Here is a 15493-nt window from a genome sequence, read left to right as displayed (position 1 = left end):
CTCTTATGCAGGTTGATGTAGCCTAGCAGAGGGCGCCAATGTACTGGTGGAGTTTAATGTGTGGTGACGATCCACCGACTCACACAGGATGCAGTTTAACTTCAGCCCTCGGAGGGCAGGCGCATTTGTCGCACACGCCTCACAGCAGTAGCGGCGCTCACTGTAGATTTAACGCTTGAGACATCACATGATGGTGCCTATATAAACTCAGCATAACTCTGTGATTGCATCACTTGCTACTGGTGCGTCATCGAGACAGATTCTACATATTCCTTCACATTTCTTCATACCCAAGGGATTCAGAGATGGTGTTGATTCCAGTTAAGCCTATGATGTTGGCCAGCGGAGGCTGACAGAGGACAATCAAGAGCTAACAGCATACTAGCAGGGGTGACTTCTTGGAAGTGGAGCTCAACGTTTGCCGGTGTTTTAGCATTAATATTTAAGATTTTAAAGATGAACATCAGCATTGCCCGACTGACATCAACTCAGCTCCTGCAGTCTGGTGGACCTCGGTGCTGGACAATGATAAATGTCGGCAAACGCCAGGCTAATCATCAGAGTGTGAATGAGCCATAAGGAGGGTTGAAGCTGACCAACCACCCCCCCACCCTCACACAAACATCACAGGCATAAATCTGCAACTAAACAAACAAGTTTTCATTCAGAAGAATTCATAATGGAATCAAAATTTTATTAAAATTTAAAAAGATCTGCCTACATGCACTGTTATTCTGAATACACTGCTGTATTCTGCAGAGTTCAAGCGCAAAAAATCAAACATTCCATTTAAAAAAAAACCCCTTTGTCCCAGAGTTGGCACCATACAAACACAGCTTTCTGTTTTTTATTAGTCACAGTTTATTTGGCACAGGTGTGAGTGTTTTTTAATTTGTATTTTTTGGATATGCCTACAATTGTGAAACTCATATCCCAAGCGGGAGTGGCTACAGATACGAGACATTCCTGTGCATACCAAGCAGTAATACCGCCTGCACAGCACTCTGACACGGTGAGGGGCTACGGCACAACCCAGTGTGTGTGTATATATACACACATATATAAATTCTCCAGCACCTGATAGATGTTAAAGCTTCACTGACAGCAAAAGCCAAATCATAACTGACAACGCTGAGTAATATGTACTCTTTGCAGAGGTGAAACGAAGTCACCAAGTCCCAAGTCATAATTAAAACCAATTGTTTGCAAGCTGACTTGAGACTTGACTTGGGACTTGCAGATTGATGATTGAGAATAACTTGACAGTGACTTCGTCCCACCTCTGACTCTTTGACTGACTACAGGCAAAAACATTTGAGGATGGGTGGGGGGAGGTGGGGAGTCACAGAAGGCAAGTAATATTTGGTAACAGATTTTTGTTGCTTTGAGTATAATTTTGCTTCCCTGAGGTGAAACGTGCCGAGCATACGTAGCAGTAATCTGAATGTGACCGTCAAAATTTTTAGGGCTCTGATATGTGTCTGGTAATTAAATAAGTACTGCGATACATTTTTAATACATCTGGGTTCTGTCACAGCTGCTCAGTCTGTAAGGGTACCGCCCACTCAGTACTATTGCTGGCCACACATGGAAATGTTTCGTACCTGTAGCCACTCCCACTTGGGATATGAGTCTCATCGTGGTCGGCATGTCCATTTTGTTTTGTCCTCACAGCTTCTCTGTATCAGTCAGTGGAGTGCAGACGTAGGTGGTGTCGTCGTCCTCGTAGATGATGGCGACAGTCTGACCTGGATCGGTCACTGCTGCAGCGGTCTGAATGTAAGCCTGACAGAGGACAAAACACAGTCCAAACAACAATTACTTACAGTACATCACCGTGCGAATCCATACACACAATCAGGATTTTTGTTTTCACCACTGATCAACAACAACAAAAAAATAATGGCGGTGACCAAACTGACACTTTGATATTCTGGGAAATACCAATCATTACTGGTGAGTTACAGAGAGGACAAGTGAACTGACAGGAGGGTCAGAACTGGAGATCATTTAGAATATGTGCTCACACCAAACAGTGCAGTATGACATCACAATTAAACTTCAACTGTTTTCCAGAGAAGTCAAAGGTCCTAATTTACTAAGATCCTGTACAACAAATGCTAACTTACGTGGGCTTTCCAAACTTAAGCGTGTTGGGTTGGTGAACATTTTGCAAGTGATTTACTGAGGTTGAGTCAACAAATAAATCATTATCATCACAAAGGATGAAAGGTGTGCGACACAAGCCCAGATTCAGTGCCACTGCCCTGAAAAGCTCCCGTCTGTATGAATAAATAGAACAGGGGTGGCCAAGTTCGGTCCTTGAGAGCCACCTTCCTGACACTCTTAGTTGTCTCCCTGCTCCAACACACCTTAATCCAATGAAAGGAAAGGTGATGTAACACAGTGGTAAACATACCACTGTCCCAGCTTTTTTGAAACGTGTTACAGGCATCCATTTCAAAATGAGCAAAGTTTGAACATTAAATATCTTGTCTTTGTGGTGTATTCAGTTGATAATAGGTTGAAGAGGATTTGCAAATCATTGTATTCTGTTTTTATTTACATTTTACACAACGTCCCAACTTTATTGGAATTGGGGTTGTAGTCTCAGCATCTATGTCTTGTGTCTGGTTACTCTGGTGAGCTCAGATAACTTGAAAAAATATTATTCTTTATTAATATTATTAAACTTTTGGTTTAAGGTGACAACATTCAAATGCACAAACCCATGACAGAAGCTTGTTTTTTTTTTTCCATGACATGTGAACTTACTGCTGTGTTAATATGAATGTGAAGAGAATAGTTACAGGCTTGTGTGTTTGTGGTTGGAGAAGCCACTATCAAATTAATCATTTGTGTGTGTTTCATATGTCTGTGGCTGTCCACAGAGAAGTCCACATTCCTGACCACAGTCCAGGGGTGGGCAATAAGGGCCAGGAGAGTGTAAGTTTTCCTTGCAACCAATCACCTCATCAGCAGGTGGGTTTGCTGAAGAGCTTCTCTCCTGAACATGAACATCTGAACATCAAAGAAAATCACCTGCTGAGGTGATTGGTAAGAAGGGAAACCTGCAGTGTCTTGGCCCTTCATGGCACATGATTGCCCACCCTTCCATAGACTGTGCTGGTGGCTGCTGTCAGCTCTCGTGTTCTTGCACATGGGCGCTGCATTTATATTACACAGAGATGCATGATAAATATTACATTTAATTTTATTTAGGTTGTGGATGTTTTGTTTTGCTAAAAATAGACTACAATTAATGTTTAATCATAGTGTTTTCTGTGTTAAAGAAGAACACTGAAGTGCATACCCAAACAGTTCATAGGGAATGACTTTTTAAACAGATTTATGTGTCTGCAGTAACTGCCCAGCACTGGGTAAGTTGATGTCGAATTTTCAAAATGTGCTAAATTATAGACGCAATCTCAGCCCATGAAATTACTTTAACTGATAAATCATGTTTCATGTGCAAACCTCACCTAATCACATGATCTACACCCACAATTTTGTGCACTCAAGTGGACACACCCTAAATTGGATATGAATGAATTTAATTATGTTAAATGAACAATAAGCTCTATTTTGTTCATTTGAAAGAGACAATCAGTGCACACTGCTAGGAAATCGGCATGGACATTTTTTGTGTGGGAGCTATGGTGTTTTCACATGTTGCGAAACTTTTGTAACTCGTGCAAGCTGTGATTTTGGTAATCACTGCAGAAAGCTGCAGTTTGTTTGGTGATGAGTCATTGAAAGGTTTCAAACTGGTCTGTAAAAAGATGATAAAGTGTTCACCCTCTCAAGCAGCTGCAGTCGCTCCTCATGCAGCAGGTTCGTCTGTCTCAGCTGACTGACCGTGTTCTCCAATGCAACAAGTTTGTCCAGGTGGCGGCGGTGTTTCTGCTGCAGCACTTTGAGCTTCTTCTGCAGTCCAGCAACGATGGCCTCCAGTTTCTCCTTACTCACCCTGTTCTTGTAGTAGCTGTTAATGAAACAATGTGGCACACTGTAACTGGAAGAGCATTCACGGTACAGTAGTGTTCAGAATAATAGTAGTGCTATGTGACTAAAAAGATTAATCCAGGTTTTGAGTATATTTCTTATTGTTACATGGGAAACAAGGTACCAGTAGATTCAGTAGATTCTCACAAATCCAACAAGACCAAGCATTCATGATATGCACACTCTTAAGGCTACGAAATTGGGCAATTAGAAAAAAAGTGGAAAAGGGGGTGTTCACAATAATAGTAGCATCTGCTGTTGACACTACAAACTCAAAACTATTATGTTCAAACTGCTTTTTTTTAGCAATCCTGTGAATCACTAAACTAGTATTTAGTTGTGAGAATCTACTGAATCTACTGGTACCTTGTTTCCCATATAACAATAAGAAATATACTCAAAACCTGGATTAATCTTTTTAGTCACATAGCACTACTATGACTGCTTTTTTAGCAATCCTGTGAATCACTACACTAGTATTTAGTTGTATAACCACAGTTTTTCATGATTTCTTCAAATCTGCGAGGCATTAATTTTGTTGGTTTGGAACCAAGATTTTGCTCATCTACTAGTGTGCTTGGGGTCATTGTCTTGTTGAAACACCCATTTCAAGGGCATGTCCTCTTCAGCATAAGGCAACATGACCTCTTCAAGTATTTTGACATATCTAAACTGATCCATGATACCTGGTATGCGATATATAGGCCCAACACCATAGTAGGAGAAACATGCCCATATCATGATGCTTGCACCACCATGCTTCACTGTCTTCACTGTGAACTGTGGCTTGAATTCAGAGTTTGGGGGTCATCTCACAAACTGTCTGCGGCCCTTGGACCCAAAAAGAACAATTTTACTCTCATCAGTCCACAAAATATTCCTCCATTTCTCTTTAGGCCAGTTGATGTGTTCTTTGGCAAATTGTAACCTCTTCTGCACGTCTTTTATTTAACAGAAGGACTTTGCGGGGGATTCTTGCAAATAAATAGATAAATAAATAAATAAATTAGCTTCACTCCAGACTGTCTTTGATCATCCTGGAGCTGATCAATGGGTGAGCCTTTGCCATTCTGGTTATTCTTCTATCCATTTTGATGGTTGTTTTCCGTTTTCTTCCACGCGTCTCTGCTTTTTTTGGTCCATTTTAAAGCACTGGAGATCATTGTAGATGAACAGCCTATAATTTTTGCACCTGCGTATAAGTTTTCCCCTCTCCAATCAACTTTTAATCAAACTACACTGTTCTTCTCAACAATGTCTTGAACGTCCCATTTTCCTCAGACTTTCAAAGAGAAAAGCATGTTCAACAGGTGCTGGCTTCATCCTTAAATAGGGGACACCTGATTCACACCTGTTTGTTCCACAAAATTGACGAACTCACTGACTGAATGCCACACTACTATTATTGTGAACACCCCCTTTTCTAATTTTTTTTTTACTAATAGCCCAATTTCATAGCCTTAAAAGTGTGCATATCATGAATGCTTGGTCTTGTTGGATTTGTGAAAATCGACTTAATCTACTGGTACCTTGTTTCCCATGTAACAATAAGAAATACACTCAAAACCTGGATTAATCTTTTTAGTCACATAGCACTACTATTATTCTGAACACTACTGTATGTGCCTCTGCCAAGGTCTGAAAACTACCATCTTTCAAAATGTACACGGTAACAACTTGTGGGCTTTGATGGCCACTAGTCTCTAAAGGTCTATTTATTCCAGCTGCAAACCTTTCATTGAAAAAAGTCTAATTTTGCTCCCAAATCCCAAATTAAACACTCCCAAATTCTCCCATGTTCTGTGACTGTGCATCTGGATTCCTACCTGCCATAACAAAAATTTTCATCAGATACATACTCAGACTTTGGTGGGACATGCAGTTGTGTTCAAAATAATAGACGTGTGTTTAAAAAGTGAGAAAAGCTCAAAATCTTTATAATAGGTTTTATTTCCATACACGCAAATCGCATTGGGAACACTGCACATTCTATTCCAAATCAAAACATGAAAAATTGATCAAATTTGTTATAACGCTACAGAAAGTGAAGAAAAAGTAATTTTCAACTGGTCAAAAAACATAGCCGTGTCGACATTTTTCTTTACACCCTCAAACATTTACTGTATCAACTGAAAAATGCCTGAAGACTTAGTTTTTCTTTGAATCACTACACTAATATTTAGATGTATAACCATTGTTTCTGAGAACTGCTTCACATCTGTGTTGCATGGAGTTGACCAACTTCTGGCAGCTATGAACAGGTATTCCAGCCGAGGACCATTGGACTACTTTCCACAATTCCTCTGCATTTCTTGCTTTTGCCTCAGAAAAGCATTTCTGATGTCACTCCACAAGTTTCTATTGGTTTAAGATCCCGGGATTGGGCTGGCCACTCCATAACTTTAATGTTGTTGGTCTGGAACCAAGATGCTGCTCACTTGCTGGTGTGTTTGGGGTGGTCACCTTGATGAAACACCCACTTAAAGAGCATTTCCTCTTTGGCATGAGGCAACATGACCTCTTCAAGTATTTTGATGTATTTAAATTGATCCACGTTCCCTGGTATGTGATAAACAGGCCCGACACCATAGTGTGAGAAGCATCTCACATCAGGATGTTTGCTCCATCATGCTTCACTGTCTTCATAGTGTACTGTATCTTGAATTTAGCTTTGGGAGGTCTTCTGACAAACTGTCTGCAGCCCCTAGACCCCCCCCCCCCCCCCCCAAAAAAAAAACAATCTTGCTTTTGTCAGTCCACAAAATGTGCCATTTGTCTCTAGGCTAGTCAATGTGTTCTTTGGCAAACTGCAACCTCTTTAGAACATGCTTTTTTAACAATGGAACTTTGCGGTGGCTTCTTGTCCATAGCTTGGCTTCACATAGGCATCTTCTAAACTTCTTCTGGGTTGTCTGGGTGTCTTGGTGGCTTTCCTCACTCTTCACCTTCTTGCACAGTCACTCAGTTTTTGAGAACTGTCAACTCCATGCAGATTTACCATAAAGTGCCATACTGTTTGTATTTCTTTGTAATTTATGTAAATAAAGTCCAAAACACATTCAGTGGCAGCTTCACCATCAGAGAGCCTCGTCCACAACTACCACAAAAGGCTCCAAGCTGTCAGTGATGTTAAAGGGGGCAATACACAGTATTAAGAACAGGGGTATGTGAACTTTTGATCAGGTTCATTTGGGTAGTTCTCTCGTCATTTTGATTTAAAAAGAGGAAACAGTTGTTTGACAGTAAATGGCTTCACCCAACCACTAACCATGAGTGAAAAAAAGTTTGTGTTCTCATTCATATTCTCTGAAAAATGGCCAAAAAAAAAGCAAAAATTCTGCCAGGGTATGTAAACTTTAGAGCACAACAGTATGTTTAAAACATGACAAAAGAAAAAAATAGAAGAATAGAAAGTTCTTGAAAAACATGTTTAAAATGGATACAAAGGCTGTAAAATGTGTAAATGCATAGACAGTTCCTTTAAAAACACACAAATACTTTTAAAATGTGTTTAAGATGTGTAAAAGAATGAAAAGAAACACGAAGATGTTGAAATTGTGTGTATGTGTGTGTGTGTGTGTGGGAGGGGGGGGGGGGCAGCTATTCATTTTTTCCTCTGAGTGGGGGCGAGCTCACTCTCCAACACTTTGAAAACCCCTGCTCTAGCCTAAAGACAACTCCTTTTGTGGCTTGTTGGTGGTACAAGCACTTCAGCTGCCTTATAAAAATTTCACAAAGTTCGGCACCAGAAAAAGAATATTTCACGGTTCCAGACATTGTATGAGTAACTCTACTGCTGCCTTGTATCGGAAATGCTTTATGAAACAGATGTGGAAAATCTGTTTGAAGCCTTATCCCTGGAAAACAAAAGAATCCACTGCGATTGTGGTCCAAACCTGAAGTGGATCATGCTGGTCAGCACCTGGAACACCTTTTCTCTCAGTAAGTATGACCATCTTGCACTGCTGTTGGGGGACCTTGGAAAACTCCATGTTGCACTGGCTGTGCTCCTAGAGCTTTTCAGATGTGGAAGCAACCACATTTTGGTGGGTGAATACACCTACCTGTGGTCGGATTACTCCACTGGTCAGTGCACAGAACAGACCAACTACTTTGAATGGTGTCTGATATTACACCTGATGATAAGACCATACTAACTAACTAACTCTCAGGCTTAGCTGTTATTTAGGTGTCCAACTGTTTCAGTCTATGCTGAAAATTCAGTGACCATTACCTCCGTGAGGGGCACTTCTGCCTTATAGCTTGGTTTGGGGATTGAAGAGTACACCTTAGGGCTCGCTGCATTGATCATATTTGATTTTAATAAGAGCACAGGCACGGCAGGTTCCAGTGACTGTGGAGAAAATGGCTCAATACCCTTTGACTATGCAAAATGTTGGGGGTTGTGAGTTATTAGATACTAGTTTGTACATCCAGCATGACACTGATGAACATGGTATTCTAATACCAGTGGTACTGAAAAGGAGATAAGGAAATCAGTGATGTTCTCGTTGAGAAGATGTTGGGGACTTCTACAGACCTACAGAAGGGCCCAGTTTAGGATCTCTGACCGCAGGCTTGTTGTAGCTCTCCAAAGATTTCAAAGGAACTCCCCTTAGATGTCAGCTGCTAAGGGTCCAAGAACAAATCTGGCTAGATTTCAAGAACCGACTGTTCTGTGGGAGTTCGCATGCCATCTTGGTGGAGCACTTGTAGTCATAGACACAACAAATGACCAAAATGAAACTGGGGAGTTCTTTCATGACCAGATCCTGTAAGTTGCTAGGTACCGCATTGGAGTCATCAATGTCCATAGGAGAAGGGATTTCATCTCTAAGGCCATTCTGAATATAAACCAGAGGAGTTTAAGGGGAGGTGATGGTCTAGTGGTTAAGGTGTTGGGCTTGAGTCCAGAAGATCATGGGTTCAAATCCCCACCTGACTGGAAAATCACTAAGGCCCTTGGGCAAGGCCTTTAATTGCTATTGCTTTAATTCCTATTGCTCCCAGTGTGTAGTGAGCATCTTGTATGGCAGCACCCTGACATCGAGGTGAATGTGAGGCATAATTGTAAGCACTTTGAGCGTCTGATGCAGATGGAAAAGCGCTATATAAATGCAGTTAATTTACCATTTAGGAGTTGTAATGCACAGCTTAGTAGAAACTGAGGAAACAGGATGCGTGGCTCTCAAGGTAGAGAAGGAGGCCATCTGTATTCTAATGACCCTCAGCCCAGTTCACAGAGGAATCACTACATTACAATCTCCTGTTGGCCTGGATACACTGTACAGTGTAAGGCTGTCCCACCTAGCAGGCCGATAGTCATGCAAGCTATCAAACATTAACAAAACTGCCAAAGGTGGTTGATCAGATGTGGGTGGGGGAAAAAAATCCAGAGATTTGTGGTAATAGAGGAAAACCTTTCGTTTTTCATTAAAAAAAATCTCCTTTAACAGTGGAATATCCGGATAAAATGCTGAAACCGACTTCTTCTGAAACGTCTCTGTTCTCTCACGACGTCCTGGATCAATAGAGCCTGAAATGTGGAGGTTTTAAGCTTGAAACAGGCTGATGACGCTGCCTGAGAGCGCTGCACGACGTCTCGCACCGTGAAAAGTCCTTAAAGCGACAGAATCACCTCAAAATCTCTCATCAGCTGTTAAAATTTTCACTGAAAACCAGCTTAATTTTTCGAACCATGTCCACTTCGATGTGTCTCACAGGTTTAGAAAAAGTTTTGATCAAACAAAGCGCCAGTCTCTCAGCAACTTCTCAGACAAAGGAATTCCGACGAGGGGCTGGACAACTCCTCCCACAAGGAGTGCTCACAGGCGAATGACGTCACCGACAGGCATGGAAAAACTCATGCATGCGCACGAGGGTTCAAGCATGTCTGACGTAAAAACATATGAATGAAATCCATATAGTTTTTGAAAAAAATAAAAAGGACCTATACTTTACGGACAGCCCTCGTACATAGATACTGTGTGTGCAGGGCCCCTGACTGCCACCAAATGGTCACAATTGGAGGCCAAATGTTTTGAGACAGTGCAAACATTTTTTGTCCAACTACTTGCACAGGGGCAACCTGCAAATAAATTATGCCTCGCATTCACCCATTCACACAGACCCACTCACATACCGATGTTAGGGTGCTGCCATGTAAGGTACTTGCTACAGACCGGGAGCAACTAGGGGATTAAGGGCCTTGCCCAAGGGCCCTTAGTGATTTTCCAGTCAGGTTGGGTTTGAACTGAGGATCCTCTGCTCTCAAGCCCAATGCTTAACCACTCCTCCCCAAATCTGATGACTCCCCCCCCACCCCCGGTTAAAAATGAGGAGGGAGTGAGTCTGCCAATGTGTGTGTGTTATACCTGGTTCACACGGCAAGATTTTAAAATTGTCTGTAGGTTTCCAATACCTGAGAGACCACACAAAAGGAGATAAAAAAAAAAATATATATATATATATAAATCATAGAGCTAACAGTTTTGGTGGTACAGTGTGTGGTGTGCAGCCACACGGTAAAGACAACACACCACACACAAACAGATTTCACACACGAACATTCACAGGTTAGACAGGAAATCTCACAAAACCTCTCGAGATTAAATGTGACTTCAGAGTAAGCAAACATGGTGGACAAGAAAGACAGAACGGAGATACGTTTGTGAACTATTTGTAACAGAGAAAAAAAAAAAATCGATATAAAAATAAAAGGCATTTAAAGGAGTCGAGACAGCACGATATCTGATAAGATTATCTTTAGAGCATCAAGATAATTGGGGCGTCCTTAAGATTGTTGGAAGGGGAAGATCGTGTCCGATATCGGCATAATTGTCTTACCGTGTGAACCAGGCATAAGAGAGACAGAGAAAAAAGATATGGATGGATTCTACACACATGCACGGGATGAATGGCATGTAAAGTCCATACAGACAGATAGATAGATTCTGTTTCATGCACATTTTGTCACCTGCAGGAGCAGGGTTTGGCTGCCACACTTTTTTACTCTGGTAGTTATCAATGGGGTTTCATTTGAAAAGAAAAAGGTGATCTAAGAAATGTGTAACTAGTTATTTTTAAAAGACAGAAACTTTAAATCAGTTTTGAATTGAATACCACCTGGACTGTTTGTTTGAGAGAGACCTTTGGCCGTGTAGTGCGCTTCTCTACACTTTAACGTTTGTGAAAATCAGTTCTATGCCATTTCTTGTAGTTAAGACACACACACACACACACACACACACACACACACACACACACACACACACACACACACACACACACACACACACACACACACACACACACACACACACACACACACACACACACACACACAAAAAAACAATTTAATATTTCCCAACTCCAACCACTCCACCCTAACATTTTACAGGGCACAGCAACCTGTTCAATTCCATACAAACTTTACCATATTTTAATGTCTCTTCCTCGGCAGCGCTAGTAATACTTCTAACTAAAACATGGACTTGTCTGTGAAACAGAGTCGGTTAAACTCACCAGTGCTCCTCAAGCTGCAGGTCATCCTGGTCAGTGATGTCCTCTTGGCTGCTGTCTTGTCCTTCGGAGTCCTCGCTCTCAGGTTTTTCCACAGTATTGAGGGCTACTGATGGGGGGGATGGTCGTAAGTGTTTGGAGACTATGGGCAGAGTAGATGTAATGGGTTTGGAGCTCAGAGCAGAGGACAGCACTGTTTCTGGAGTGATTAGAGCATGCTCAGTGAATTCCCTTGCCAAAACATTGGGTATCGTCTCAAAGTAGGCGATGACTTGAGCCGCGTCATCATCATTAATGGCGGAGACGTCCTCTGTGGTATAAATCACATCTTCATCTGTGAGGTAGGAAGAAAGCTCATCCATACGCGTGGAGTCATTCATAACCAGCCCGTGACTTGGACTTAAAATGGCAGTAGTGAGTCCATTCATAGTCATCTCCTGATGTTCCCCTGAAGGATTTTCACACATCATCACCACTGTGGTGTTCTCACCACAGTCATTTAGACCATTTACCATCTGGAATAAAGTTACAGGGAAATTAACCTCCATGTGAAGTCCATCTACTGATGCTGGTGGCTTCAGGTTTAACTGGACAAAACCTGCAGTATCTTCGCTTGTTCCCACTAGCCTAGTTTCTTCCTGCTGTAATGGGTCCACAGTGTTCTCATACAGGTGAGACGAGTCTAATAAACTCTGTAGTTGTGCTGCATCAGCTGCTGGTGTCCCACCACCTGACACTGTTATGCTTTCTTTAGTGTTAACTCGAAGCTGTTTCACTTTCTTCTGGCTATGGTCTGTGGCATTATGTTTCTAGAAAAATAAATAAATACATATATCAAAAATTAAACTAGCATTAAAGAAGAGCTTTATTGTCATTGCACATATATAGCTACATACAGTGCCTTGCAAAAGTATTCAGCCCCTTGGTATTTCACACATTTTAATTTATTTACGCCATTTTAAACACAAAAAGTAAATCAGGCTTCTCAATATAAAGGTTTCTAAAAATGAGCTTATTTAAACTCAAACTCAAAGCAAATCTCTACAACTTCACTTAAATTAATTTAAAATATAAAGGCCAAGATGATGGGTTGCATCGGTAATAGGCTCCTTTGGTATAATACCTGTAAATAATCAGTATTATTGCAAGTTTTCTTCAGACAAGTCAGAAGATGGATACACGAACAGTGTTGGTTGTTATGCATTACGGGTCTTCAGCTGTGATTTTAGTTTAACCACAGCGAGGACACTCACAGAGACACTCAGAGCAGACTTGAAAGAAAAGTTTAAAAATGTTTGTAAAACTCTGCTGTTTGATCACTGTGTCTCACTGCGGTGCTTTGAGACAGTCAAACACACTGCCCCCCTCCTCTCCTGCAGAGAGGACACAGAGGAACAAAGACTCTGTGCCAGTAGAAAAAAAACTAAACAAAACAGAGCTGCAATTCTAAAATTCGATTTCTGAACGTTTTGAATGCAGTAAATCTGATATCTTGCACCCAGCCTGGATTTTCCGTAAGAACAGCGTCAGCACGAACACTGACGGAAATCAGTCGTAGTGATGGAGAACTTTAACCCCTACAGACAGGAAACTGGAGTTCCATTTTTTTCCCCTCTTTGAAGGAACACCAGAAAATTCCACAACTACAGCACCTGTGCACCACAACGGTATGTACAGTCAACAATGGAAAATTTTCAAATTTTCCATGCTGTTTATTTGGGCATCATGTTGACATCATTCTTATATGTGAACAAACATGCATGTAACCACAACAGGTAATATCGAGGTGAGAAAACAATCGAGGTCATGTTCATATAGCGTACAATCAGTGGTGGGCACAGCTAACCAAAAGGTTAGCTTCGAGAACTGAAAAGTTATCTTTTATGACGACAAACTGCTAAAAAAATTTATCTTTATTACAGATAACAGATAACTTTTAGTATTGATTCGGACGCAGCCACATCAGATTACACTGTTGGCTTCTGATAAACCAGTTTCACTTTAAGTGCCGCAGGGGCTGCTGGTTAATTCAAGGATCATAAACACACAAGAACGCACGAAAAATTAATGAATAAAAAAATAAAACCCCAAACACTGTCATCACCTTTCAAAAGCAGGAAAACACAGTATTACAAGTCACAGTTTATCTCGGTATTCACCGTCATTTATGAACTAAAAGCTTCTGCTTTTTTCACACGTCTGCGGCTTAAACAACTGAAATATGTCCATTAATGCATTGATTGGCAGAGTAAAAGACACATAGTAAATATAAATTCTTACCTGTTAGTTTCAGTGGGACTCATCTGAAAAATCATCCTGAGATTATCCAAAACGGCTTAAATGGTGAAGAGAAAAGCTGTGAGAGCTCCTCTCTCCCACAGAGTCTTGGCAATTCCGTCAGCCACAAAGAAAAAAAAAAAAAGTTAAAATTGATCCGTTTTGTTTTTGTGTTGAGCGGACGATAACACCTGTGCTTTTTCATCTTCTGTCAGATCCAATGGCGGATGGCAAAAGCTTAAGGTGCATTTACCGCCACCTATTGGGTTGGTGAGTGATCGCTGAGATTTTACAAAACCTTAACTCCTGGCAGCCATGGTCATTTGTTTAGATGCGATGAAGTAATCCAGTGTCCTTTAGATATTTAAATAATTATTTTTGCACGATGTATGATGTGTTTTGCAACAGATTTCCAAGGGACAAGGGACGGTAACACTGTGACATCCAAAGTGAACCTGAACTACACTACCCACAATGCTCCCTGGGTCGATGGGCCAATCACATTTTGCGCTTAATGTTAGCGACAGCCAGTCTGCCATAAACAACCACACAACAGACGGACTAAAATGTTTGATTTTAGGGTTTACAAACATTTTTGACCGTTAAATTTTGCTCACTTTACCAGCAAAATAAATGTTATCGGACTGCAAGTTACCGGAACTAAATTTATCAGAAGATAACTGGTGATTTTAAAACTTATCTGAAAAGCTAATCTGCTAGCAAAAACATTTGCTTAGATAATTATCTGCTATCGGATTAGCTGAACTGTGCCCACCACTGCGTACAATAAATCGACTTGGTCATTGCGGGGTTCTGCCCACTGATGGGGTGATTTCTACACATTGCTCTAACATAAAATGTGGGTTGTGAAACTTTCTCTGACGACACTGTGCATTGAACACAAAGATAAAATAAATGTCCCTTCGGCTGCTCCCTTGTTTGCACTCGGGGTCGCCACAGCAAATCCAAGGTGGACCTGCATGTTGAATTGGCACAGGTTTTACGCCGGATGCCCTTCCTGACGCAACTCCACATTACATGGAGAAATGTGGCAGGGGTGGGATTTGAACCCGGAACCTTCTGCACTGAAACCAAGCGCATTAACCACTTGGCCACCACATGCAAAGTGTAAATCCTGAGAAAACGTTTTACCGTTGTCTCCTGAAACACCGTAGGCACAGCGTCACTCTCAAGGTATCGGATTCCCCACCGCACCTTGAAACAAGAAGGTGTAAAGTGTTGGTGGCAAATGTACTGGTACCGGGAGGGAGTCCAGTTCTCACATCCCATGTTCCTCAGCCACAGCTGCAGCCGCTGTGGGTCATGGAGGGGGAACCTAGAGGACAATGTGACAGCAATACATGAGACACTGGACACACATCACACATTTTCTCCTGAAATGTTTGCACAAGAAAAATAAAAGAGAAAAAGAAATAAGTTCTCAAACGGAACTTACATTTTGCTCTTCCAGTTACATAAGAATCTACATGTAACAACATTAAAAACTGTCTCGTTGTGCAAATCAGAGCATCAGGACACCGACTCTGTGGACTCATCACATTTTGTCTTGTGACTTTACACAATGTGAACTTTGTACAATCTATAGTTAGGGCTTCTGTTCTATTTAAAAGGCATTTGGATGAAGATTTTTCTGCATTTTTTGAAAAAAATCTAAACAATGTTGACACAA

The 15493-nt window shown here is 41.3% G+C and overlaps 1 protein-coding gene across 1 annotated transcript in view; it reads right to left on the bottom strand.

Annotated features, from left to right (window-relative positions):
- Positions 1–657: 657 nt before the first annotated feature.
- The window catches only part of LOC117508773 (THAP domain-containing protein 5-like), a 30198-nt gene continuing 15362 nt past the window's right edge, over positions 658–15493 (bottom strand). The window contains exons 2-5 of the mRNA XM_034168604.1: positions 14956–15139; positions 11530–12335; positions 3799–3985; positions 658–1785 (exon numbers count right to left, since the gene is read on the bottom strand). Of these exons, the coding sequence (XP_034024495.1) occupies positions 1669–1785; positions 3799–3985; positions 11530–12335; positions 14956–15139 (1294 nt within the window). The 3' untranslated portion in view covers positions 658–1668. The remainder of the gene's footprint in view (positions 1786–3798; positions 3986–11529; positions 12336–14955; positions 15140–15493) is intronic.

This window comes from Thalassophryne amazonica, chromosome 4 (genome assembly GCF_902500255.1).
Source record: "Thalassophryne amazonica chromosome 4, fThaAma1.1, whole genome shotgun sequence".
Classification (NCBI taxonomy): Eukaryota; Metazoa; Chordata; class Actinopteri; order Batrachoidiformes; family Batrachoididae; genus Thalassophryne; species Thalassophryne amazonica.
Note: the sequence above shows the minus strand (reverse complement) of the source record. Positions and strands in the feature narration are given on the sequence as shown.